We start from the raw sequence: 24,034 nt of genomic DNA on the forward strand, positions 1-24,034 counted from the left end.
AATTAGGAACAGAGGACTGGAAAGAACCACTTAGATCACCAAGCCCAGTCTCTAATTAAACACTCTTCAAAAAATATCGATTCATCAAAGTTGCACAAATATGGTCAGTTTTATAACAGTGTATCTCTGCAGAGACTGTGAGTGATCTTCTGCTTTTTTTGTTTGTAAGGGTTTTTTAGTATAAAGAGTGACTATTATTTCAATGCAAAGAGCTCATCACACAGACATGTGATTTTCAGTGATTTTATATGGCACAATTACAGTGCTTTGCACTGGAAATTAGCAGCATTTGATCTATGATTATTATTATTAAATCTTTGTGTTAATTTTCATACTTCAAGTGCCTCAGTCGATTGAAGAAATTTGCCATATCTAAAAAGTTCAGACAAATGGATTCAATCCTAAAAAATCCATTAGCGTGTTCTCCATATATTTAATGTATTCTTGACTGTAAAAGATGCTGCTGCAATCGGGAATACACATTTTAAACATTAACTGTTAAAATAATTTTAACCAGAAAGTAACTACAATTGATTTTGTCGTACTAGAAGGAATACATTAAATTACCAGAAACATTGTATGTCAAATTTGAATTTATAGAGGAGGAAAAACCCAATTCCTTTAATGTGTTAATATTTTTGATTAATTTCTATAATTTTGTTTGAATGAAGAGACTGTAATTTAAGCCAGATACCCTTCTATGGACTGGGATGTAAAATATGAGAAGGATTTTACAGCTCCCACTGCGTTGGAGTCGGGAGCCTGGAGCCTCTCCTGTTGTTTCTGCAGCCCAAATCCTTACATGGCATTTTCTGTGCACAGCTGCCAAATCCCCGAGGGCTCGGCACATTTATTCCAGCCTGGACAACTGCAGACTGTTCAGTTTTAAATTACCAGGAGGCTCTGGCTGACATCTGGATGGAGAGGAGCTTGGGATCGCTCCCTGTCCTGGGGCTGCAGTGTGTCCAGGGAAGGGAACGGAGCTGGGAAGGGGCTGGAGCAGCAGGAGCGGCTGAGAGAGCTGGGGGGGCTCAGCCTGGAGAAAAGAGGGATCAGGGGGGACCTTCTGGCTCTGAAACTCTCTGACAGGAGAGGGGAGCTCCCAGGGAACAAGGGACAGGAGGAGAGGGAACGGCCTCAAACTGTGCCAGGGGAGGCTCAGGTTGGACATCAGGAGGAATTTCTCCATGGAAGGGGTGGTCAGGCCTTGGCAGGGGCTGCCCAGGGAGGTTTGGAGTCTCCATCCCTGGAGGTGTCCCAGGAAGGACTAAATGTGGCACTCAGTGCTCTGGGCTGGGGGACAAGGTGGAGACTGGGCACAGGGGGGATCCATGGGCTGGGAGGGCTTTTCCAACCTCAATAATCCTGTGATTCTGTGAAGTGAGAAAGGGCTCAACAGGCACTATTTTAAATCCCATCCCTGGGGCTGATTCATTGTGGGGCTTTGCAACGTTAGATACTTCAAATTTAACCCTCATCCCTGTCAGGTTTTGCCAATGAGGTGACACTCCAGAGAGCGGGGGGGGGCTGCGGGTGCTGGACATGCCCTGGCCATGTGCCCTCACAGCCTGCCCATGGCAGGGGGTGGATCAAGATGGGCTTTAAGGTCCCTTCCAACCCAACCCAGTCTGGGAATCTGTGATGTCCAGATGTTAAAATTCATGCTAGAAATGAGCAGGTGCCTTGGGCAGTCGTATATCCCACCTGAGTACAAGAGTAATTTATAAAGAACCTCAAACATGTTGCAAGGATTGTAAATAAGCAGGAGTTGCAAAGCAGTGTATTTTTCCAAAACAGACTCCTTTGTGTTTGGGGAATTTGGATCTTTTGGAGATGTTGTTTTAACTGCAAGTTTTATGAGGCTGCCCCGGAGTCAGCCCAGACATTCACCTGTGCACTGAGCCATGAGACTTGTGGAATTCCATTTATCTTCCCTGTGATTCTGTGCAGTGTTCTTGGTTCAAGGAGAAGTTTCCTAGGACTTTGTCTTGTTGCCCGGGTTTGGCACAGTCACGTAACATAGTAGTGTGTGTTCTCCAAACCACACGGTGTCTTCATGTTCCTAATGCTTAATTTCAGCTCCCTGAGAGAGGTTGTTCATGGAAATTATGTAGTGAAGTGCCTGCTTTGTTCTCTGAATTGACAGTTGAGCTGTGAGACTGTCCTGGCTGGAATTCTTGGCTATAAGGCTTGTGGAATTTACTGGCAGGTTGTGGCCTCCCCATCCCTATGGAAAGTGTCCAACGCCAGGTTGGACAAGGCTTGGAGCAACCTGGTCTAGTGCAAGGGATCCCTGCCCACGGCAGGGGGGTGGAAGGTGACCACCCTCACTGTCCCTTCCCCCCAGGCCACTCTGTGACTCCACAGCACATCCCACAGGGAGCGGGGAAGCATCGCCCGCTCCCGTCCCTGGAGCCCCCTCAGCCGCCCGGCCCCGCCCACAGCATTTTGGCGCCAAACCCCCTCAGCCGCCGCTCCCGAGAGCTCGCGAGACGCGCGGCTCTCGCGGGACTTGGGGCCCCTCACGGCCCGGCCCGGGCCCCTCGCGGCGGGATCCGCGCGGAGCCTCCGTCCCGCCGGGATCTGCCCGGGAAAGGGCTTCTCCTTCGAAATACAAACGTGCCCGGAGCCCGGGGAGCGCAGCCCTGCCGGGACCGGCTCACCCCGGCCGCGCTCGTGTGCAGTGTCTGGAATTAGCTTCGCTTGAGAGCCGGGAAAGGGACTCCCCCTCCAGACCGCGTTTCCAGGTAAGCTGTGAATTTGGGGAATGTTCGATATCAGGGATGTGAGGGGCACACAGCTGCCCGGATAAGCGCTGTGGTTACAAATCTAATTGTTTTGTTTTATTTCTACCACTCCCAGGTAACTTTGACGAGTTGAAACATGACAAACCCTTTATTTTATTCGGCTGGGTTGTGTCATCCTTCTGCACGGTGTTTGCTGCTTAATTTGTGTCACGGTCTGGTTTCTGCTTGGCAAACCTTTGAAAAATCTGTAGATTTGCTGTATATAATTGATGTTTTTCTGCCTCTGTGGCAGCCTCGCTGCTTCTCTTTAACGCTTTTGGTGTTTTGGTTTTTTTTGCAGGAGTGGAAAAAAAGCTGCTTTGTGGCGATGTTAGATCCTTTAGAGAACAACCTGTTTGATCTCCCGGATTACGAGAACACAGAGGACGAAACATTCCCACCTCTCCCACCTCCTGCCTCTCCTGGAAGAGACGATGCTGACTGGGCTGAGGCTCATACAGGTGAATACCCACCCCCGACCCCTAAAAAAATCCCATTTTAACACTGTGTCATCAAAATTATCGGTGTTGTGCTTTACTGCCTTGAGTTCACTGCATAAAAATCGTCAGAAAACAAATGGCACATTTAAATTGTTAGTCATTCTGTGCTTTCTACCTTGTGAGGAATGTTTATCGTGGTGGATTCCGTGAAAAATAGCTACACAAAGGAATCTTTGTAGAATTCAAGCTCTCCTGACAGAGTGTTGCTGGAGAGATAATTATCCAACAATGATCTATAGCTACACTTGATGACTTGGATTTTAGAAGAGGTGAGAGTGTTGAGTGTAATATTCCAGGGAGTTATTAGTAGATATTGTAGAGCATGTGACCCAGGAAAAATCCCAAGACAGTAAAACTTAATTATTTGTATTTGGAAAGAGCTTTCTGTGTACTGAACAAGCGAATAGAAAGTATCACATTTTTATTTGAACTGTTGTTTACTTCTGCTCATGTTTGCATATAATGTTACATGTGTTTTCCTTGATCACAGCTCTGTCAGTTCACTAGAAAATAGGATTTGGGATAGATTTAATTCCTTGATGCATGAAAAGGAGAACTTCTGAGTTCCTGAGGGTCAAAGTAACAAAAAATAAGCCAAGAAATCAGTATAATAATTGCTACCTCTTAGAGAAGAGGGGCAGTGGTGCCTTGCCCGTTGCAGTCAAATAATAAATACTGGCCCTAATCAGCACGTATTTGTACTTTGGTTCTTAAAAGACATATTGTTTATTGTCACATCACCTCTTTGTCTATTTTTTGAGGGCGTTGCAGGTGGTTTAGGTCTGCCTTTCATCTCTCTCAGTGGAAACTTTGGGACACCCCTGTCAAATTCTGCCTCTGGATCACTTGAGCATCTTGACCTTTAGAAGCAGGATCTGCTCTCGATACATTTCTCATCAGAAATGCAATATAAAAGTTCTAAAACGAGAAATTTGCACTTTCAAGAAACCTACTATGTTAGAAAAGTTGATTCTTCATATTTTGCAGAGAAGGATTTGTTTAAAATTTGCATGAAACATGCAGATTTTTTTGGGGCTGTTGTCCCTACCATGGAATGCTTTTGATGCTGCTTTTTTGGTAGGGCAGAAACTTAAAATTGTCCGTGATGCAATTCTGGTTGATGTCAATGGAATGATATACTCAAAATGTGTTTTCTTCCCTGGCTGCAGATGGGAACCAGCAGACACAAACCAAGGACTCTGCTGTGGTCACACGGAATGCTCTTAAAAGACCAAGGCCTAAACTGGATGCCCAGAGGTAAATTTTAACAGAATGTGTCTTTTTTTGATGAATTTGGCTGTGGGAGAATGGTGAAGGTTCCTGTGATCCCTGCTGAGTCCAAGGTCAAGAGATTGACAAAGTGCCTTTTGGATGCAGTGTCTGAACCTTTTACTCCTAGCCTGCTATATAATGCTATTTTTAGTCAAACTTGCTTGAATTCTTCTTGGGACTTAGTACATGGCTGGTACTTTAAGAGGTATTATTTATACATATTTATTGTTTACACCTAAACACCTTGATTTTGCTTCAGGCATAGAACTGTAGATTTCTTGGTTTAATTAAAGTGTGCTTCAAAATAAAACCTCAATATGATGGGGACTGTAAGACACTAAATAAAGCACACTTTTTATGTGCACACCTGATTTATATACAAACTGGATAAACTTTATATAAAGGGTTTTTATGTTTTCTTTGCTGTTATGACTAAAACTGGTATAAGTTCTTTATAACCAATAAAGAATCCAAGCTTTCAGTTTTGTCTGATTTAAATACACTGGTGGGTTAGTCAGTGATACCACAGGTGAGTGCTCTGGGCACACACCAGACTGGTTTTATGTGGCCAATAGAGATCCTAGAACTGACCATTCAATTCTCTTTCATGTAATCAAAACCAAAAAGCTGCTTGGACCAGGACTACGAGTATTGGGAATTAGAAAGATCAGAAAGGTGTGGGTCTTGCAGCAATCTTTGTCCTATTTTGTGCATTCTCTTAATAGCTTCTAATTCCCTACTTCCTTCAGGTAGAACTCTGGAGCTTTGGGCTTTTTTAAGGCATCTGAGAGTTTTTCTTTTATACTTGTAAATTGAAAGAAGAAAGCAGGTTCCAAATAACTTCTGCCATTCCCTGTTACCAGATTAACCTCCGAAAGGGGACTGCCAGCCCTCAGACACATGTTCGACAACGTGAAGTTCAAGGGCAAAGGGCACGAGGTGAGACTGGGGGAGCTCTTGTTGTGTTTGCTGGGGTTGCTCTGGGTTTGATGGAGTGCTGACAGCCTGGTCCTGGCAGAACTGGCAGCACACTGCTTGGCAGCTCTCTGGCACTGTTTGAACATGCTCTCATGGGCTTTGTTGTTGCAAGTTTTAAACCAACCGTGAATGCTTTAAAAAAATCCGTGTTTTTGATCTTAAAACCGTTTTCCTCAACTCCAAAACTAGAATTGACTTACATGCACTTAAAAGTTACCCATGTGTTCATCTTGCTTAAATTTCCAAGAGACTTTGAAGCTGCAGATAGTTCCTGTTTTCAGGAGTGTTGCTGTCCCCTTTCCCTCTGCAGTCTCCTGCCTTTGTCAGCTTTTAGCAGCTGGGTGTTGTTTTTTATGCTGTAGGCAGAGGACCTGAAGACACTCATACAACATATGGAGCACTGGGCCCACAGACTGTTCCCAAAATTGCAGTTTGAGGATTTTATTGACAGAGTGGAGAATTTGGGAAACAAAAAGGAAGTCCAGGTATGTCATGCCCTATGGAACAGTCCAAGAGGTTGGTTTGGGAGATCAGTTATGCAACAAAAGAAGACTGAAGTTGTGCATACTGCTTAGAATTATTAATTTCTCTCTATTTAAAGCCCTTTCCAGTATTTATATTTAGATATAAATACTGGATTATTATTTGAATTATTACCTCAGAGAATCAACTTCTGCATTTTCAGGACATCTTTAACCACAGTGAGTTGCTTCAGAGTGCTGGGACTGGTTGGGTTTGGGGGTTTTGTTGCTTGGTTTTTCGTGTTTGAACCTGCCAAAGAAGATGAAGAATGTTTGCTTCACCTGACTGGGGGATGGATGTAGGACTGGGAAAAAGGATCCACAGCATTGACAGTCATGGGTCTAACAGACATGGAGTGAAAAGAGTATTTTGGCAGAGTAATAAAGTGTAAAAGTGTAAAGGTTTTACCATTATTTCCAGTGTTGACCAAAAAAACTCGCTACAGTTGAAATACCAGTATTTCATCTCTCCTTTGCAGACCTGCCTAAAGAGGATTAGACTTGATCTTCCTATTTTACATGAGGACTACAAAAATAATGAAGGTATGCTCTCTGTGATGTTTGTCAGTGCTTCAGTGCTTAAAATTACTTTACTTCCCCTTCTAGTGACCAGAAATTAATGATCAAGGTAGTTTTTCTAATGTAGAAGAAATTTTAAAACCAAACTTCTGTGAAACTTGTGATCACAAAACTCAACTGGTACTTGGACTAAAATGCTACATATATATATGAAAAAATAAATAACATTGCATGGTCTACTGAAGGGAAGTGGAAAATGGGTTTAGGAGCATTGTTAAAATATCCTTCCAAAAGATCCTCCGTGAGTGAGCCCAGCGGTTTGTGCTGCACTGTCACACTGGGCAGCCTGGAGAGCCCTTGGGTCTGATCCATGCAGGAGTCAGACTCCTTGCACTGCCTGTGCTCCAAGGAGTTCAGGGCACTGGGGGCAGTGCCCTCTGTGGGCAGAGGACTTGCTGCTGCCCGGGGGCACTGCTGGGTCTGGCAGTTTTGGCACATCACTACGGGGAGTATTTCTTCTCCCAGGATGAAAATCCAGCCACTTAACGAGTAGGTACTTCAAGAGTCTCTTCTGATCAGATAAAGATTAGATAGAAACAATTTTTTAACTAAAAGAGGAAGCAGAGGTAGTTTGAAAGAAGCTTTTTTAGTAGAAATGGAGAGTTTCATCATCGTTCCTGAGGTGCTGTGCAGGTTTTCACACTTCCATCGTGAGTGTCTCTTGAAACCATCGTCCTGTTTGTGCTCATGTGGAGCTCTGACTCCAGACCTGCCAGTGCCTGGGAATGGAGTTCTGGTGGATGAGTTCACCTGGTGTCCCCAGTGGGATGTTCCTTGGGCAGCTGGTGACCTGTGGCCTGCCCTCCCCGTGGGCTGCACTGGCTGGAGAAGGGTGCAGCCCTGGGCAGCCACACACAGTGACGGTGGGTCCTGCCGACAGGCCCTGCAGAGCCATCAGGCGTCCTGTGCGAGGGTCCCACACATCTGGGCTCTGTGCTGCTGGGCTGCTCGCAGCTGGGGGTGGTGCTGCAGCTGCTCTGAAAACCTTGGGGGGGCATCTCCCAGAAATCCAACCTGGAGCTGGAGTGTTGTGGGAACAACCAGCTCACAACAGTTTTGTTCCTAGGCTGAAGTGTACAGTCCCTGGGCACTCCTTTGGGAGTGCTCTGCTGCTCTGTTGGTGGGTGAAGCTTGTCTGGTTAAACTGCCTTAAACTGACATGTTTCAGTGCTGGCAGACGAGTAAATATTCCAGTATTCCATAACAGAGCACACTGAATTCAAACCTGAGTATTCAATGGGAGTGTTCAAGCCTCTGATTTGTAGAATCCTGGAATGGTTTGGGTTGGAAGGGACCTTAAAGCTCATCTTGCTCCACCCCCTGCCATGGGCAGGGACACCTTCCACTAGCCCAGGTTGCTCCAAGCCTCATCCAAGCTGGCCTTGAAAGTTTGGAATTCCCATAGCTACTCCTTCCACTTCCTAAAGGACAGTGTCACATGAATAGGGTGGGATGAACATTTCCTGGCCTTTGTGTAAGGATTGCCTGGATTTACTGTCTCTTTTGAACCTTCAGGCACAGCTCCTGTAGCTCCCTCAGGACACAGAGCTGTGCCTCTCTATGCTCAGACATTGGTTATTGGGGGGGTCTCTGATGAGCAATTCTTGTATCCTTTGAATATCAGGTATGTGGACCTTGGCAGAAAATTACCCATTCAAACTAAACTATGGGGTGATCTTCAGCTGCCAATACAACTTCAGGATGTAGAACATAGAAATACTTTGAAAATGTACTTTGATAGGTGTGTAGTGGCTTTAAAGTGCTGATTTGTGTCCCTCTTCCCCCTCCCACCCCTCATTTTTACCCAGAAGGAGAAGGGGAAAGCAATGGACTGGATGCAGCTGCTGAAGATGCACATTCCTGCTCTGGGAATGCAGAAGAACCCAAATCCCTGCCTGGCACAGCTCTCACAGAGGAGCAGCAGGAGCGGATGAAGAAGAACAGGCAGCTGGCCCTGGAGAGGAGGCAGGCGAGGCTGCAGGGGCTCAGCCAGGCCCAGCTCAGCCAGGCCCAGCTCAGCCAGGCCCAGCTCAGCGGTGAGAATCTGAGTCAGCACTAACCCTCAGGGCAGGGCCTGAGCAGCTGCTGGGGGAAAGGACATGGCAGGGGCTCCTTGTGCAGCTCTGGAATTTCAACAGTTTTCCTGTAGTTCAGCTCCTCGCTGCTCTCCCTGGTTGCTGTGCTGAGCTGTGATGGCTTTGTCCTTGGTGCAGTGGAGTTCAGCTTGCTGGCTCTCTCTGAGTTGCCTTTCCTGCAGGCTGGAATTCTGGTGCTGGAAGCAGCAGGTAAACACAGCAAGTGTTTGCTCATGTTTTCCCTTTTCTCCTCCCCAGAGCTGCCCCCCAGTTCCTCAGGAGAGGAGCTGCACACCCCGGTCGCTCAGGATCCCACTGACCTTACTGAAGACACTCCAGTTCCTCCAGCTGCTCTTACAGAAGATGGGGATGGAGCACTGGAATGTGCCAGGGAAGAGCAGTAGCTGTTCCCACACCCTGAATGCCTTTCTGACCCAAAGAACCCACTGCTCTAAGTACTGTGTTACACTGAGCTGTCGCTGGCTCGCTGCACTCCATGAGCTCCAGGGAAGTCCTCACCGTGGCACTGCTGGAGTGGGACACAGCTCTTCCCTGGAAGCTGCAGATGAGCAGCTCCACACACCAGGAAACAGAACAAACTTCTCCAGCTGCACTTAAACCATCTTTTCCACCTCCCACAACATTTTTAGGAAATATTAATGAGGTTTTTTATCTACTTTGAATTTAGTTTATAATTTATGCCAAACCGAATTACCTGGGGTGTTGACAGGTGAATTTCTATTAAAGTTGTGTTGTTTGGGGTTTTTTAACAGCTCTGTTTGGGTCTGAACAGGGGGACTGGAATGTTTTAACATGCTTATGCAGACCTGCATTTTTTTCTTATAAAATTAAAGTTATTAAATTTCCAAAGTCAAACCTGAAATTCTTGTATGAGGGTGTTCCAAGGCCAGGCCCTCCAAACTTCCCCATCCCTTGGGTCACACATCCCTTCCCAGACAGGTCCCTGCTCTCAGGGAAAAGGCTTTGACCATATCCCTGACCCTCCCTCACCTGATTCTGCTCTGTGCTCAAGGCTCTGCTTCATCCTCTTCTTACTGTCTGGTTTTTCCTTGAACAGCAGCTTTCCCTTGTGTGGAATGAAGAGGAATCACCCTCTCCAACAACAAAAGTACTGAATGAAGCAGTAACCTCATGGCAACGGGTGTATTTTATGCTGATGTGCAGCTCTGGGATTTCAGTACACAGAATTCCCTGTTCCAGGTCAGTGTGAGGAGTTTGCTTTTATATCCTTGTAGAAATGAGTTCAACTCATGGAACTAGAGTGGAATGAGGAAGTATTTAGGTTTTAATGATTTTATGGGCAACGTGAGGAAAGGATTTTTTGAATTATATTTAAAAGAATTCAGCACACTGCCTTTAGTCCGAAAGATGAGTTTTATCACATATAAAATCTTTTGGTAACTCAATACATGTTCACAATCAGATAAAAATAATTCTTATTTAAAATAGACATTTAGCTTCTTATTAAAAGGACTCTTGAGTATTTAAATAAACTGCTTTGTACAACATCCCCCAAGCACTCGTGAGCAGGATCAGCTGCTGCTGGGTCACAGCTCAGGTCTCACGTCCATTGACACGTCCAGCAGTGCCAGCTCCCGGATCTCCTCCAGCAGCTGGTACAGGCTGGGCCCCTTGGTCTGGCAGAATTCCCGGTATTCCTCCTCCAGCACTTCCCCCCTGCCTTTCTCCTGGGCACGCTGGGCTTCCTGTGCCCCCTGACTGACCGCCTTCACCACGTCCGACCTGGCCAGCTGGGCACTGCTGTGGGCAGCCTCGCTGGCGGCGCTGGGGTGAGGGGCATTCCGCAGGATCTCCAGCCTGATGGTGTCGGCGTGGCAGCGGGAACTCTGCACCAGGATTCCCACCTGCAAAGCAATTATTTTATTAACTTCTGATAGTGCCACTTCCCTTTCCTGCCCCCAGCTGACAGACTCACTGTGATGTGGTCGAACAGGCTCAGTGTCACCGGGTCCCCGGTGGTTGGAGTGGAGGTGATTTTGCCCTGGGAGCGATGGAGCGATCCGGGCTTCCACTCACAGCTCCCGGCCCCTCCGCACGAGATGACCAAGCCCTCCTTGTTCCTCATGTAGGCAGCACCTTTGATTCCATACCTGCACAACAGGGAGCACACAGAACCTGTTCTGTTTTCGCCCTCCTCAGTTCTCTTAGTTCTGAAAGAACTGGCTGGGGTTATAGAAGAGCAACACGAAGGGCAGGCACGGCAGCCTGGGAATCCTGCAGGAACTCAGGGTGCTGCCAAAGAAACCCAGGGAGTACAGGAAAACAGTGCTGAGACAGTGACCGAAGTGTTTTGAGGGCAGTGAAGCAAAAGTGAAATAGTGATCCATTATCTGAGGGTTGGGTGGAGCCTGGAATGGCTCAGGGAGGGTTGAAGAGCAGCTTTACAGGTTTTTCCAGACAGCACAGCGAGGACACAGCTCTCCATTAAAAATAAAGATACTTGAAACCAGCAGCATGTTTGCCCTGGGTTCTCTCTAAGGAAGCTTTTCCTGGCTGGGGAGGTTCTGGCTCTTCAGCCATGCAGCCAACCCTCTGGAATGCACAATTTTAAAATACAGATTTAAAAGCTCAGAAATTAAAGTGTAATGTTAGTTTCATGTAAAGAACTGCTTCCTGCTGGCATAAATCAGGGGCTGAGCTGGTGTGGAAACACTCCTGGCCCCAAGGACCAGAGCTCCTCTGGTAACACGTGGGTCTCATTGTTCAGCTCCCCCAAGCCCCACGGGACCGACCTGGGCACGAAGACGAGGACGCCGTTGGTGCGGATGGAGTAAATGACCCCGTCAGCCACGCAGCGCTCGTCGGTCTCAGGGCTCCTGTCCCTGAAGTACATGCACTGGAACAGCTCTGTGGACTGCTTCTGAGCTCGCTGGGCTGCCTGGGAACACCCCCCACAGAAAGAGAAGACAAAAACCCCACATAAATATTTCAACAAGCGTGTTTGGCTTTGATTTCCACAGCTGCTTTTTCCCATTCCTTACTCCCCCTGCCTGTCCCCTAGAAAAATTCCATCTAAGAGGAAATCCTACATGTGGTACAGTGAAGTATGAAGTCACTGTTACTACCACTCTCAGAAGAAAACTGCTATTTAAAAAAGCCCCAGAGCATTCCAAATAAAACCAAAGGGATCCTGTGTCCTCACAGTGCCCCAAAGCCACAGTCAGCACCGGGATCCCATTCCCTAGGGTGGCACAGACACAGAGACTCCCCAGGGACCACCTTACCCTGTTCTTGTTATTGATGTGTCTGCACAGCTCCTCCAGGTCCTTGTTGCTGATGACATGGTCCTTGCCATCCCCTGCAGTTCCCCTGGGAGTCGCTGCCATCAGGAGCCTGTGGACGACGATGTCCGCGTACCTCCTGATGGGGGAGGTGAAGTGGGTGTACTTCTCCAGGGCCAGTCCTGCCAGGGAAAAGGGAGCAGAGATGAGCAATCCCAGCCATCCTCTGCCTCCCCACAGCCCAGAAACAACAGGAACAGCATAAAAACGACCAGATACCATAATGGTGAAACTCCTCCTCGGGACAGGAGCCAGTGGAGAAGTAGAGGGCGTTGGACATGGCGTGGGTGGCCATGGAGCGCAGCAGCTTGTTCACAAGGGGGTCTGAGGGGTCGTTGGCTTTGTCCAAAGACTCGGCCAGTGCTTTGTTAGACCTGGAAAAATCTGTGAGTGCTGAAGGAAATGACACTGTCCCTGGTCATCAGGGCTTAGAGTTAACAGCAGCATATAAAAACACTGAGACATTAACAGTTATTAATGCAGTTTAACAACAGCTCTGCTCAAGGAAAATGTTTAGGAGAAAAAGTTTTAACCAACAGGCCTGTCTGCTGCAACCTGGAGAACCAGGGACTGGAGCAAAACCCCCTCCTGTGCACCACGAAGGAGTGAGCTGGTCCAAAACCTTTCTGTCCAGCACAAATGGGACAAGGTGACACCCGAGTCACAGAGGCTCTACTGATGCCCTTCACTCTCTGTGGTGTCCAGATGTGATTCACCCCACATGATGCATGAAGCTCATGGCCTTTTCATTATCTTGACCAAGTAATTTTAATTATTCTGAGTCATTTAAAATGACTGCACTGCACAGAGTTCACCTGATTTAACCCAGTACTCCCTTACATAGGACATGGTGCACACAAGGCTCTTGCAGTGCTTACCCGCTGCACAGTGACTGAATAAATCCTATTTTGGATATGTCTGCAATGATTCAGGCACTGCCATTTGCAGCAGAGCAGTTTCTCCTGGTCAGAACATCATCAGAAAGGTTATTAAAAATCTTTTTAGGAATTGCTCTGCAGTGTATGTGAACACTGATACTCAGAGCTGGAACGGTTTGTGATGATAACAAGGCCAAATAGTTAATTGCTTAACTCAACTTAAAGAACTTAATGAATCAAAGCTACCGTGTGTCTATGGAGAAGCCTTTGGCACTGGCACATTCCCGGAGCTCCGTGAAGAATTCCTGCCGGGGGGGAGGGTGTTGACGCAGCAAAGCTTGGTGGGGGAAATCTTCCCAAATCCTTTTTGCCACCCAGTGGTTGGCCAGGATCATACACTCTGCCACAGTCTCGTGCACCTCCAGCGGCTGCCGGGGGATGAGGTCGTGGATGTTCCGTTTCTCATCCAGCTGCACTCGGACCTCGATCCCTTCCAGCTCCAGCGCCCCGCTCCTGTCCCGCCTGGCTCTCACGTGCCGAGCTATATCCGTCAGTTTGGATATGGCCCACACCAGCTCAGACAACTTCTTCTGCCTCGTCCCTTCATCCAAGTGCTTCAGTTCTGGGATGTCCCCCGGGACAGCGGGGTCTCCATCCAGCAATCCCTGGGCTGCCTCGTACTCCAGCTTGTAGGAGGAGCGGATGATGCTCCGGGTGTACTGCACCCGCAGCGCTTCGTAGGATTCCTCCTCCAGCTCCCACAGGACACTCACAGCGTACCTTGAACACAACACTACAGCTCTGGAGGGCTCTGCTTCACTTCAACTCTCATTTCAACCACAGGCAACCATTAGAAATGTCCAAATTTAATTCTGTGCTGTTGGTTTACTGGAAGCACCTTCATGAAGCCAGTGCTCAGCAACAGCACTAATTAATGCACTTGCCTTTCAGTCTCGTGGATCACAATCATCAATAAATCACAAGTATTAATAAAAAAGGACCAGCTCCATCAGCAGTGTTTTCAACCCAGCTGCCAAGGCAGAGAACCCCTAAGATATAAGGTCACATCTATTTTAAAGCAGTTGCACTGCAATAGTTATTTTTATTCATTTTTATTTTATTAATCAGATGCATCCACAATGAATATCTCTGCATATCCTCATGCCAGCCACCAACTGACCCTGGAAATTGAAACAAAATGGGATAATGGCCTGTTTGAGGAACAGGACAATAGTGAAAAATGTGACCATTCACATGGATGCACTTCTTGGCAGCAACACTGAGTAACACTCCATAAAACTGGTCATGGAATTCGAGTTGGACATTCAACATCTAGTGTTAAGTCACACAGAAAAAAAGTTTACATGACAAATCATTTCTGGTGCTCTCTGGAAACAGGGATAACACAGGCAGAAAACCTTGCTTTTGCTTCACAATTTTTCTGTCAGCAGTTACTTTCATCCAAGAAAATACTCGATAACGATGTAAGATAAATATTACAAGAGCTCTCTAGTGGGGAAATGTGTCAACAACAAATGATTTCAGGAATGCATTTTTCATGTTTAAAATAAAAATGCAACCTCAATCTTCTCTGTGATTTCATGTTATGGTTTGAATCTTGGATTACACCTGTGTTCAGCTGGATTTTGCTCAAACAAAATGCTTCAGCACACACAGAGTAAAGTATTCCAAAGGATAATACTTTCAACTGCCTCTGGTAGAACTGAAAGGTATTTTTTAATGTACGCTGTTCTTGCACTTGAGGATTTAGTAACAGTGCAAAAACATCCACCCACAGAGAATGGTAATGATAATTAAAAATAACTGAGTGACTGGTGAAAATCTCCTTCCTCAGCAGGATTCCAAAGCCTTACCTGTCGACCCCGCTGAGGAGGGAGCACAGGTCAGCACTGAGCACAGAGGGCAGCATGTCATAGCGCCGGTCAGCCAAGTAACACGTGGTGGCCCTGGGGAGCAAAACACAGTCACTGCCCTTGGATTCCTGGCTGTGCAGCTTCCAGCAGTGTGGGGGGTGAGATTGCTGCAGCTCAACAGGACACACAGCCTGGTTTTAAGAGGTTATTCCTACAGAGCACACACAGGTGCAAGGCCAAAGTCAAGTGGCTTCAATAAGTGTTTGTACAGTACAACCCTGAGTTTGCCTGCCCTGGTGTTTCAACTCCATCAAGGCCAGAACTGGGGCTGGACAAAACATGCTCAGTGAAGAAAAGGTGATTTAATGGCTCCATCAAACATCTCTGCTGCCTACATGGTTTACACTTCTTTGCATCTATAAAGAATACAGTCATGAAGTGATTCGGCAGTTTAAATTCAAAACAGTTCAAAAAAGAGAATGAAATATGGGCATATTAAAACACCAGACTGAGTGTTAAAACATAAGCCTGACAAATACCTCTGGCACTAAATTCATGTAAGACTTAATTCCATTTTGTGGGTGTTCTGTGCTCTGTGTGGAGATTCATCCCCCTTGGAATGCAAACAAGTGGATTGCAAAAATACTTCACGTCACAAATGTTAAAGCAGAATATAGAGCAGAACAGTAGTTAGGGAAAGATAAACCATAGCTTTGTGGAAAATTTATCCCAATAAAAGCAGAATGCCATTAGTTATTTATTAGCTTCAATCAGTTGCTTCCATGCTGTAGAAGCAAGAGTATTTATTTCCTTCTTTCCTTCCCAAGTTTCCCTGAGGCAGCGTCACCAACTCCCGAGCTCTGCACATTTCCTGACTCTAGGGAACCCTTTACCTGGCTCTGGCCTCCACGTCAGTGTAGGAGTTTGGGGGCACGAAGTGGGCCACGTCGGCGATGTGCACGCCCAGCTCCAGGCGGCCGCCGGGCAGAGCGCGCACGGACAGCGCGTCGTCCACGTCCTCGCAGCCCCTGGGGTCGATGCTGAAGATCAGGTGGGTGTCTCGCAGGTCGAGGCGCTTCTTTGCCTCCTCTGGGCTCACCTTCCACGGGTTCTTCGAGGAACTCGTGGGCATTTCACTCATCTGCACACAAAAACGTCGTTGGTGAACACAGACTGACGTGTTTTCTACCAAAAAAAAGCCAGCAAATCACATTTAACTGGGTTTTCAAGTCCTTCTTGCCTTGCGTTTTCCGAGTCAGTCCATTCCATTCACTTTATGGAAAATATGAAACAGAACTGAAAACAATTCTATGTGTATCAGTAACAATTGACATTACTGTGGCACTGCAGGATCACAGTGACAACTGATAGCACTGTGACACTGCAGCTCTGGCAAACATCACCACTGCATACTGGTTTTTTACACTCTTTTTCTTTCAGTTAATTGTAGGCATAATCAAAATAGTTCTTTATGAAACCTGGGTTGAAGATTTCAGTAGGACCAGGCCTTTAGGAGCAGTACCATATCTTATAAGTTTATCTCAAATTAAGAGTTTGTAATCTTCTCCTCATAAAGAACAGATTATCTTAAAATCACTCTTGGCTTGAAAATCTGTATTATTTATAGAACCACTGATCCAAAAGATTCCAGAAAAATAAACTATCACTAGTTTTCAGCTTTCAAACACCTGTTGGCAATGAAGACATTCAGCTGTAAGAGGGTCCCTCTCTTTGAGAAACAAGAAATGAACAGAAAAGAATGTGTTTGATCCCACAGACACACCTGGATTTCTGAGAAAGGGGCAGCACAGATGCTGTTCTCCACCAGAATAGCTGCAATTTCCCCCTCAAGATCTCCAATTCTTCCCAGGACTCTCACAAAGTGCCCGTTTGGATAGAGGGAAGTTGACTCCCAGGAATCGATTCGCACGACAACCCTGTAATCCTGCAGGGAGACATCTGGGTGAGAGCAGGCCATGGACAGCAACCCTGCAACAGGGCCCACACAATTTTGTAGGAACACAGACTAGAGAAGCACCTCTGTCCCATTACCTGTAATGCTTCAGCTTGCTGGGTACTGATCCGGATTTTGGGAATTCGGTAATCCCAGGGTGTCACAAGGACTTTCTGAGCATTCCTGCCCTGGGACTGACTCTCTTCTTTAGAGGGAAAAGTGACCACATAGTCCCTCCAGTTCTTCTGAGTGATTCCAACAACTTTACCTGTAAATAAGGAACGTTGGGCATCCAAGAGTTAAACAGGAACATCAAGGAAATACGTGGGAGGTACAGAAGAGTCACTGCTTTGTCACATAGTATGAACTAACGTGTCCCCAAACGTGTGCCACAATTGCCAACAGCATATGCTGTGCACACAATACCAGTGTGTTACAAATTATTGTTGGCACAGCCAGATTTTAACCAGCCTTTATTTATGTGGAGACTATCTCATTGTATAGATTTCAACTGATCCAGTCCATAAATTATTCAGAGATTCCCACTGCTGCTGGAACGTGGCCAATTCTAGCAAAAAATATGGAGAATTTTTAATGGGATACAGCAAAACCAAACATCTTTTCCTTGCTGAAAGAGAATTAACCTCTTAAAACTTTTAACTCTGACCTCAACAAACTTGTAGCTGCAAAGCAATAATTTCAAGTAAGACTCCAAGCTCCCGTGGCACACAGGCAGGTCATACTGGGATACTTTTTCACCTAAACACTGGGTTGTTTCATTATTCATCAGCAAGGCATTAAAAGGATGCTGTGTCCTTACCTGTGGGCATGGGGTCACCTGTGGTGTCTGCAGGGGCTTTATCTTCTGTCTCATTTTCACAGAGGGCAGCAGTCCTTCCCTTCCACTCCTGCACAGGGAGCAGCTCCACAACCACCACATCCCCGTGGATTGCACGATTCCGAGCCTTGGTCCCATAAATAAGGATGTCACTTTGAAGCTCTGTATTTAAAATAAAAAGAAGCAGAGCTACAATCCTCCAAAAAATTTCAAATCAGCGTTCTGCTGAAATAACAGAAAATGACATTTGCAGTACGATTTCTTCCAAAAAAAGACTACTGGCAAGTAATTAATATTGCAAGGAAATTAAAACCTTTTCCACTATTTTTTTTTTAAAGGAGATATTAAGCAATTCTGTGAGTGAACTCTTGGTGAAAAAGCAGCAGAGACTGGGATGAGCTCATTGTTCTTAGGTAGCAGCTTTAAAAACACACAACACTGTCAAATTGTGGAAGCCACTGCCACAGGATTCTGGGCAGGGTTCAGAACAAAACAAGCTTTTAAAAAATAATTAGTGTATTGAACAGTGGTTTGACTGCAAGGTCTGTCACAGGAACCTTTCAAAGTTGTTACTGAGAGCTGGGACAGTGTATCTGTGTAAGGAAAATGGGCTGTGCCTTCAACAGTGTTTATCAGTAACAACAAGACAATACTGGATCAGTTTGATCCAAAGGGTATTTTTCCTGTTGTTTATTGCAGTCAAATGAGTGGTCACCTGAAGTCAGAGCAAAACACAGAGATAACAATTGGCATTAGTATTTAACTTTAGGGGGGTCTAGAGAAACCCCTGAGTAGGACAAGAACATGGCCAAAGGTGCTAAGAAAGGAAGGCCATAAAGACTCTTGTGTTTGCTCACAAGGCCTCCTTTCCAGCTCATGAAAACCACCCAAGCACTGCAATATCTCAGCTTTCATCTTGTTTAATAACAGCTACATCCACATGGTTCCATGGCTTCCTGGGAAAAGCACAGGGTCAGAAAGGCCCCCAGTAAATGTTCCCAGTGTTTTCCCACCTGTGTCTTTGCTGCCACATCCCTGAAGTCGAACAAAAGCTTCCACTTGTGCTCGGTGCTTGTTGACATTCAGGGTGCCCTGAAAGAAAACAACAAACCCATCAGGAGAATGAAAGAGTCACACCTCTAAAGAGCCAACTTTAAAGGACAACATTTTGGGGTTTACAATTATCTTTACAGAAACCAGAAGGCTTTTTTTGATACATGGGTTATTCTGAACACAGCTGTTCTCTCTGTAGGGGGAGAATGCATGATGCAGGATTTTAAATACTTCTGGAAAAGAATGGTAAATTCTTCTAAATGCTCAATTTATCTCTAAGATGGTAAAGGTCGTTTCATTCCAACCACAGGCAGTGTAAGATTACTTCTGCTGCCTGCTTTAACATGGAATCTGGTATTATTCCAACAAGAAAGAAAAACCTCAGTCTCTCTGTTCGTATTTTATTCCTGCCTTGCTGCTGAAATTGCCAGGAAAGGAACAAATTACTGCCTCTACTTCTTTAAATTATTTTTAAGAGAAAGACCCTTGTCCACCAACAATCCATATTAAGGCCCTGAACAGCCGTAAAACCATACATTAATTTCACTCTGTACAAATGAAGAACTGCTGCCCTTGTGCAGCATTATTTGTATTTAAAAATAAGATCCAGCTGATTCAAATCACACCTGGTTTCTCAACTTACAGCTACATCACATAACAACCTGAAGAAAAATCCACAGCAAATTTAAAATCCTCAGTAGCCAGTTCTCATTTTAACTTGTCCAAGACAAAAAAAAATCCACAAGAAATATTCTGAGAATCCTAATCCCTTCCACAGCAATATTTCTTTCTCTAATCAGTCTTATTCAGGCTGAAGGGACCAAGCAGAAGACTGCATTGTTTTGTGTATGTTCTCTATAGAACAGATTACCTGCAGGTACCTTCCAGATTTGATCCCAGCCTCCAATATTTCCAGAGGTAAGTGCTCAGGATATTCTTTTCCGTGGTTCTCTTGGCTTTCGCTCTCCCGTTCACGCCGAGCTTGAGTTATGGAGTCAAAGAGTTCATGGGCAGCCTTTAAGTCAGGCCAGAAGTTATCCAGGTAATTCTGGATGCACAAATACAGACAGACAGGAAGGTATTTAGAGGTCTGTGTTCCTTTAATAATGCGTTTGGAAAACCCATAATGGACAAGAAACACCTCAGATTTATTCTGGATTCAGGCTAAATCAAGGATAAATACAATCAAGGTCAATTGGTTTGCTCCTGTCTTTACTCAACATCCTTTCCCAGCTAAACACAAACATCCCATCCCCACATCCCACTGAATAAAACAGCTTCAGAGATCAACACCAAAATGAAGAATTATCTTCTCAGGCATCCCTGTATCCTCAGCAGTGTGGGCTGAAGTGAACTGGCAGGGCTGCTGATGGATATTGAGGGTGCAGCTGTTTATGGACTGTTGGCACTGAGGGAACTGATCACTGCTCATCAACACCAAATTCTTTAAAAACAAATAAAACACTGAAAAGGGCTCCTAAGAAAGATGACCTCTATTTTCAGAGCTGCTGTTTTTCTCTTCAGTTCTTTGGTTTGCTCCCTGCCATCATTTTTTCTGACGTTCCCATAAGTGACATCTTTGCTTTCTTTGAGAAATGAAGACATGAGTTACCATCACAGTTTCCTCCAGTGTAAACTCTGGAATGATTTGCAATATACTTTGATGTACTTGATGCAACATAAAGGAAACCTTTTATTTTCCTGGCATGTTACCTTGAAGGAAATCACAAACACTCCCTCTGTTTCGTTCCCAAACTGCCTGATGGCATCTTCATCTTCTGTTACCATAACAACTGGCATCTGCCCCAAGCAGTGGTTGTAATACCAGGCTGCTGCATTGTAAATATTCCTAGAAAAGCAAAGTTTGAAATAACTTTTCTGGCACAGCTCATTTGCTACTCGCAAGACTTTTGCTGGCTTTGTATAAACGAGATTTTGGTTTAATGCACAGACTTTTGAGAGCTACACACAAGCTACACAAACCTTTTACCTGCAAAAATGTTTATGTGTTTATAAGCCCCAGTAGAAGAGAGGAAAATAGGATGTTTCCTCCCCAGTACCTCCACTTGTGCCCTGGTTGCAACATAACATATTGTTCCACTGAGTGGAAGTTTGTAAAAAGCAAGGGGAGCTGCCAAGACTCCAGTGCTGGGGTGTAACTTTAAAATGATCCAGCTTTTTTTTAGCATTATTGCATTTAATTCAGTGTATTTTGTCTGTTTTCCTAAGAAAACAATGTTGACACTCAATCATTAAAGCACGATCTAGACTTTCAGTGACTGTGAACTGCTCCAAAGCCAAGCAGAGCAAGGGCATGAACTCTCAGTGCCCAATGCTCATTTTCCTAAATACAAAGCCATGATCCTGCCCAGTGGGGCACTACAGAGGTTAAACCAGACCTGGTCTGCCATTTCTCCATGGATTCTCCCTTCTCTCTTGGCAAATAGCAGTGCTGGTGGAATTCATTGGCAAACACTGTACAGTCGTGACGGGGATCCTTCAACAGATTTCGTAACTTGTTGTACTGTCTGGAATACAAAAGACATAAATATACTTTTGTGCTTTCTTTTGATAATGCTGTTCTAACTCCAGGTGAAAATACAGCTGAAGAACTCAAGGCAAATTACTGTCATGCACAAAGAAATGCATTCATCAAATCACACCACTGATGACAAAACCTAAACCACCACCTGCAAGCAAGCTTTTCTAACTTCCATTGGGAATGCTTCTGATCTTAAACATATGATTTTAAACACTCTGATTTAAACACTTTGATTTGATTTTCAACATGTTTAAGTTTAAACATTCTGATTTAAACATATTTGTTTTCCAATGAGCCCCACAAAACATCCTAAGCGTTCAGAAGCTTATTTTGTCACTTTGGGACAAGGGCTATTCCTGCAAAAGCATTTGTGCTTCAGAAATACAGGAAGGCCTTGGGAGCAAATTTTACTCTAAAATGCCATGGAGATACACAGGTTAATGTCTGGTAAGTGCCACAGAATTGTACTAATTGCTCCCCAAAGACAAGTGCTCAGTCCTTAACAGAGCAAACCCAAACCTGTCCATAATCCAGTTGTGGCATATGACACATCATTACTGCAAAGTCTCATTAATTCCTGTCACAAACCATCAGACTAATTAATCATGTTACAGGTTTAATACTGCTCCTATCAAGTGAAAACTATGCCAGGCATTGTTGCCCATGGATCACAAAGGACCTCAGTTCTTCCCCTTCTTTAAAATTATACTCAGACACTTGGAAGACCTAAAACCAAACGATACCTTTTACAAAGTGACTATTTTTACTTCAATCAAAATAAAAAATAAGGTTTTATGGGATAAGTACCTGCGTCCTTTTTGATGCTGCACAGCCTGACAAGCTGTTTGCATGAAAATAATTCCTTTCAGCTCCGGAAACTCCAGAATCTCCAGGTACTCCTGCACAACTTTGCAGTCGGGGACAACGTAGTGTGTGACGTCATCTGAGAGCAATTTGCCATCTGAAATATAATCCAGAGTGTCAAGGCTTAAACTGTCATATCTAACATTGGTTCAGACATAGGGAATTCGAGCTGTGTGTCCTCCAAGATGTACATCTCTCCTCTTCTGCTGAACAAAATTATGGCTACCATGGTACACTTCTGTGGTCAAGTCTCTAAACTTATGACAGAACCCTTTTTGCATCCACTGATGCCAAAATTTAGTGTAAATTCTATCCAAAGGAGTGAAAAAGAGGCAGTTTCATTATGAAAACTTAAAGAGTGCAGGTAACAGTCCTTTTTTCTCTGCTTCCATGTGAAAGAGGGACTACACATCTGGCAGAGAAAATATTTTAATGGAATTTTCAAGGGGTGTAGAATCATGGGCAGTTCTGTTATGCTGCTCCCACAGCTCTCTCTGTTAACAATACCCATTTACAGCAGGCTTTTTTGGTATATCTTTATACAAAAGAGCACAGGTAAGGGTACACATGAAGAAAAGCAATGCTACTGCTAAGAGATGTTCTTGAACCCAAACTATTAACCATCATTGCTAATTTTCTCTAAAGAGACTCCTTCCCTCAGGAATAAACCATCAAAATACCACAGCCAGTCTACCACAGATGACACCTTAAAATGCACCTTAAAATGAATGAGTTTAACTGTTTTTGGTATTTCAAAGATTACCCAATAAACTTTTGGATGGAGGGGATCTCCACTGTATTTTCTCTTGGTATCCATTTAACCCTCATGGTATTATAAACACTGAATTGCTGAGCTCACCAGAGTGCAGGCAAATAATATATAACAAAAGTATACAGACCTTGACAAGTCATGCTATTTTCATGTCTTTTTTAGAAGCTGACCCAGGACAATCTGTCAGTGAACTGTGATCACTGGAAGTGTGGATCCAGTCAGCACAATTTTAATTTGGCTTCATCTCTCACTGAAGGATTATAATGGATGATGGCAGAATGCATACAAGAAAGCTAATATTTATTAATAATTCAGAAGAGCATTAAAAGTGAAATGTCACTGGAAGATTTATGTAATCTGCCTACACTGAGCTATCCTTGCCTAACCTATACATCCAGAACAGAATAACTTCTGAGCAGGCACAGCTCACCCTTACAAGCACCTGCAGGGGTGATTAATTCAGGCAGTCCCTCACAGTGCAGGAAATAAATTTGCTCAGCACACTGTGCAAAGTCAGGAGTGAAAACAAACGTTCCCCTCACCTCTGGCTTACCTTGAATAATTACAAAGGGACACATTCTGACAGTCACCTACAGCACAACTTACACTGAAGTGCAGAAGAGGGGAAGTTTGGCACGGCAGGAGAGGTAAGACTTTTTTTCTGGTATGTGTTTTTAACTTATCCTTAGGGAATTCAAAACCAAATGCAATATATTGGGGAGCAGTAACTATCACTAGGCCTGACATCCTATGTAATACCCTGCAATAACATAAGTAATATATCTGCCCTCAGTTGCAACAGACACCTCAATCAAAAGTGACAACATCTATGTCGGTGACAGTTCCAAAGAATTAAAATTCTCAACCTCTTCTTTTAGGCAAGCAAATAATTTGGTCTATTGAAACAGGTTGGATGTTAATGTTTAATTGTGCTGTTTAACACCAACAAAAAAACAGACTGAAATATCAACCCAAGCCCAGGTGATGATCTATGATGCACATAAACAGCACCACAGTCTGTAAAAACAACAACAAATGCAGACATCAGAGCCTGGCAGCCTTCCCGTGTCTGAAATGCCCTGATATAACACAGGCAATTACATTTAATTACTGAACAGAAAGAACTGCTGATGCAGAATTACAGTCGCTTCAAGATAATGGCTTGGCCCCATTGTTGTACTTAACAGGTATGTATAGAATTTAATGCATGCTATAAACCACCACC

General features: G+C 44.8%; 2 protein-coding genes and 1 non-coding gene across 3 annotated transcripts; 2 read left to right on the forward strand and 1 right to left on the reverse strand.

The window, feature by feature from the left end:
• The first annotated feature begins 2,520 nt into the window (after window positions 1-2,520).
• On the forward strand, window positions 2,521-9,594 carry TIPIN (TIMELESS interacting protein). Its single transcript, XM_018069597.1, has 8 exons — window positions 2,521-2,747; window positions 3,088-3,247; window positions 4,456-4,543; window positions 5,422-5,497; window positions 5,899-6,021; window positions 6,537-6,600; window positions 8,445-8,672; window positions 8,970-9,594. Exons 2-8 carry the CDS (start codon window positions 3,115-3,117, stop codon window positions 9,113-9,115), a joined length of 858 nt encoding a protein of 285 aa, XP_017925086.1. The 5' UTR covers window positions 2,521-2,747; window positions 3,088-3,114; the 3' UTR covers window positions 9,116-9,594.
• Window positions 7,429-7,561, forward strand: LOC112840999. Its single transcript, XR_003212655.1, has one exon.
• A 493-nt stretch (window positions 9,595-10,087) lies between the features above and the next one.
• On the reverse strand, window positions 10,088-22,126 carry DIS3L (DIS3 like exosome 3'-5' exoribonuclease). The gene is made up of 16 exons (XM_018069596.2): window positions 21,981-22,126; window positions 21,031-21,159; window positions 20,345-20,480; window positions 19,503-19,679; window positions 18,592-18,670; window positions 17,561-17,740; window positions 16,839-17,008; window positions 16,570-16,731; window positions 15,680-15,927; window positions 14,787-14,879; window positions 13,159-13,692; window positions 12,254-12,408; window positions 11,978-12,156; window positions 11,486-11,631; window positions 10,669-10,843; window positions 10,088-10,597 (listed from the first exon to the last, which is right to left on the reverse strand). The coding sequence occupies exons 1-16, from the start codon at window positions 22,022-22,024 to the stop codon at window positions 10,280-10,282; spliced, it is 2,925 nt and encodes a 974-aa protein (XP_017925085.2). The 5' UTR covers window positions 22,025-22,126; the 3' UTR covers window positions 10,088-10,279.
• Window positions 22,127-24,034: the final 1,908 nt, after the last annotated feature.

The sequence above is a fragment of the Manacus vitellinus genome, unplaced genomic scaffold (assembly GCF_001715985.3).
Source record: "Manacus vitellinus isolate BGI_N305 unplaced genomic scaffold, ASM171598v3 scaffold_16_pilon, whole genome shotgun sequence".
Taxonomy (NCBI): domain Eukaryota; kingdom Metazoa; phylum Chordata; class Aves; order Passeriformes; family Pipridae; genus Manacus; species Manacus vitellinus.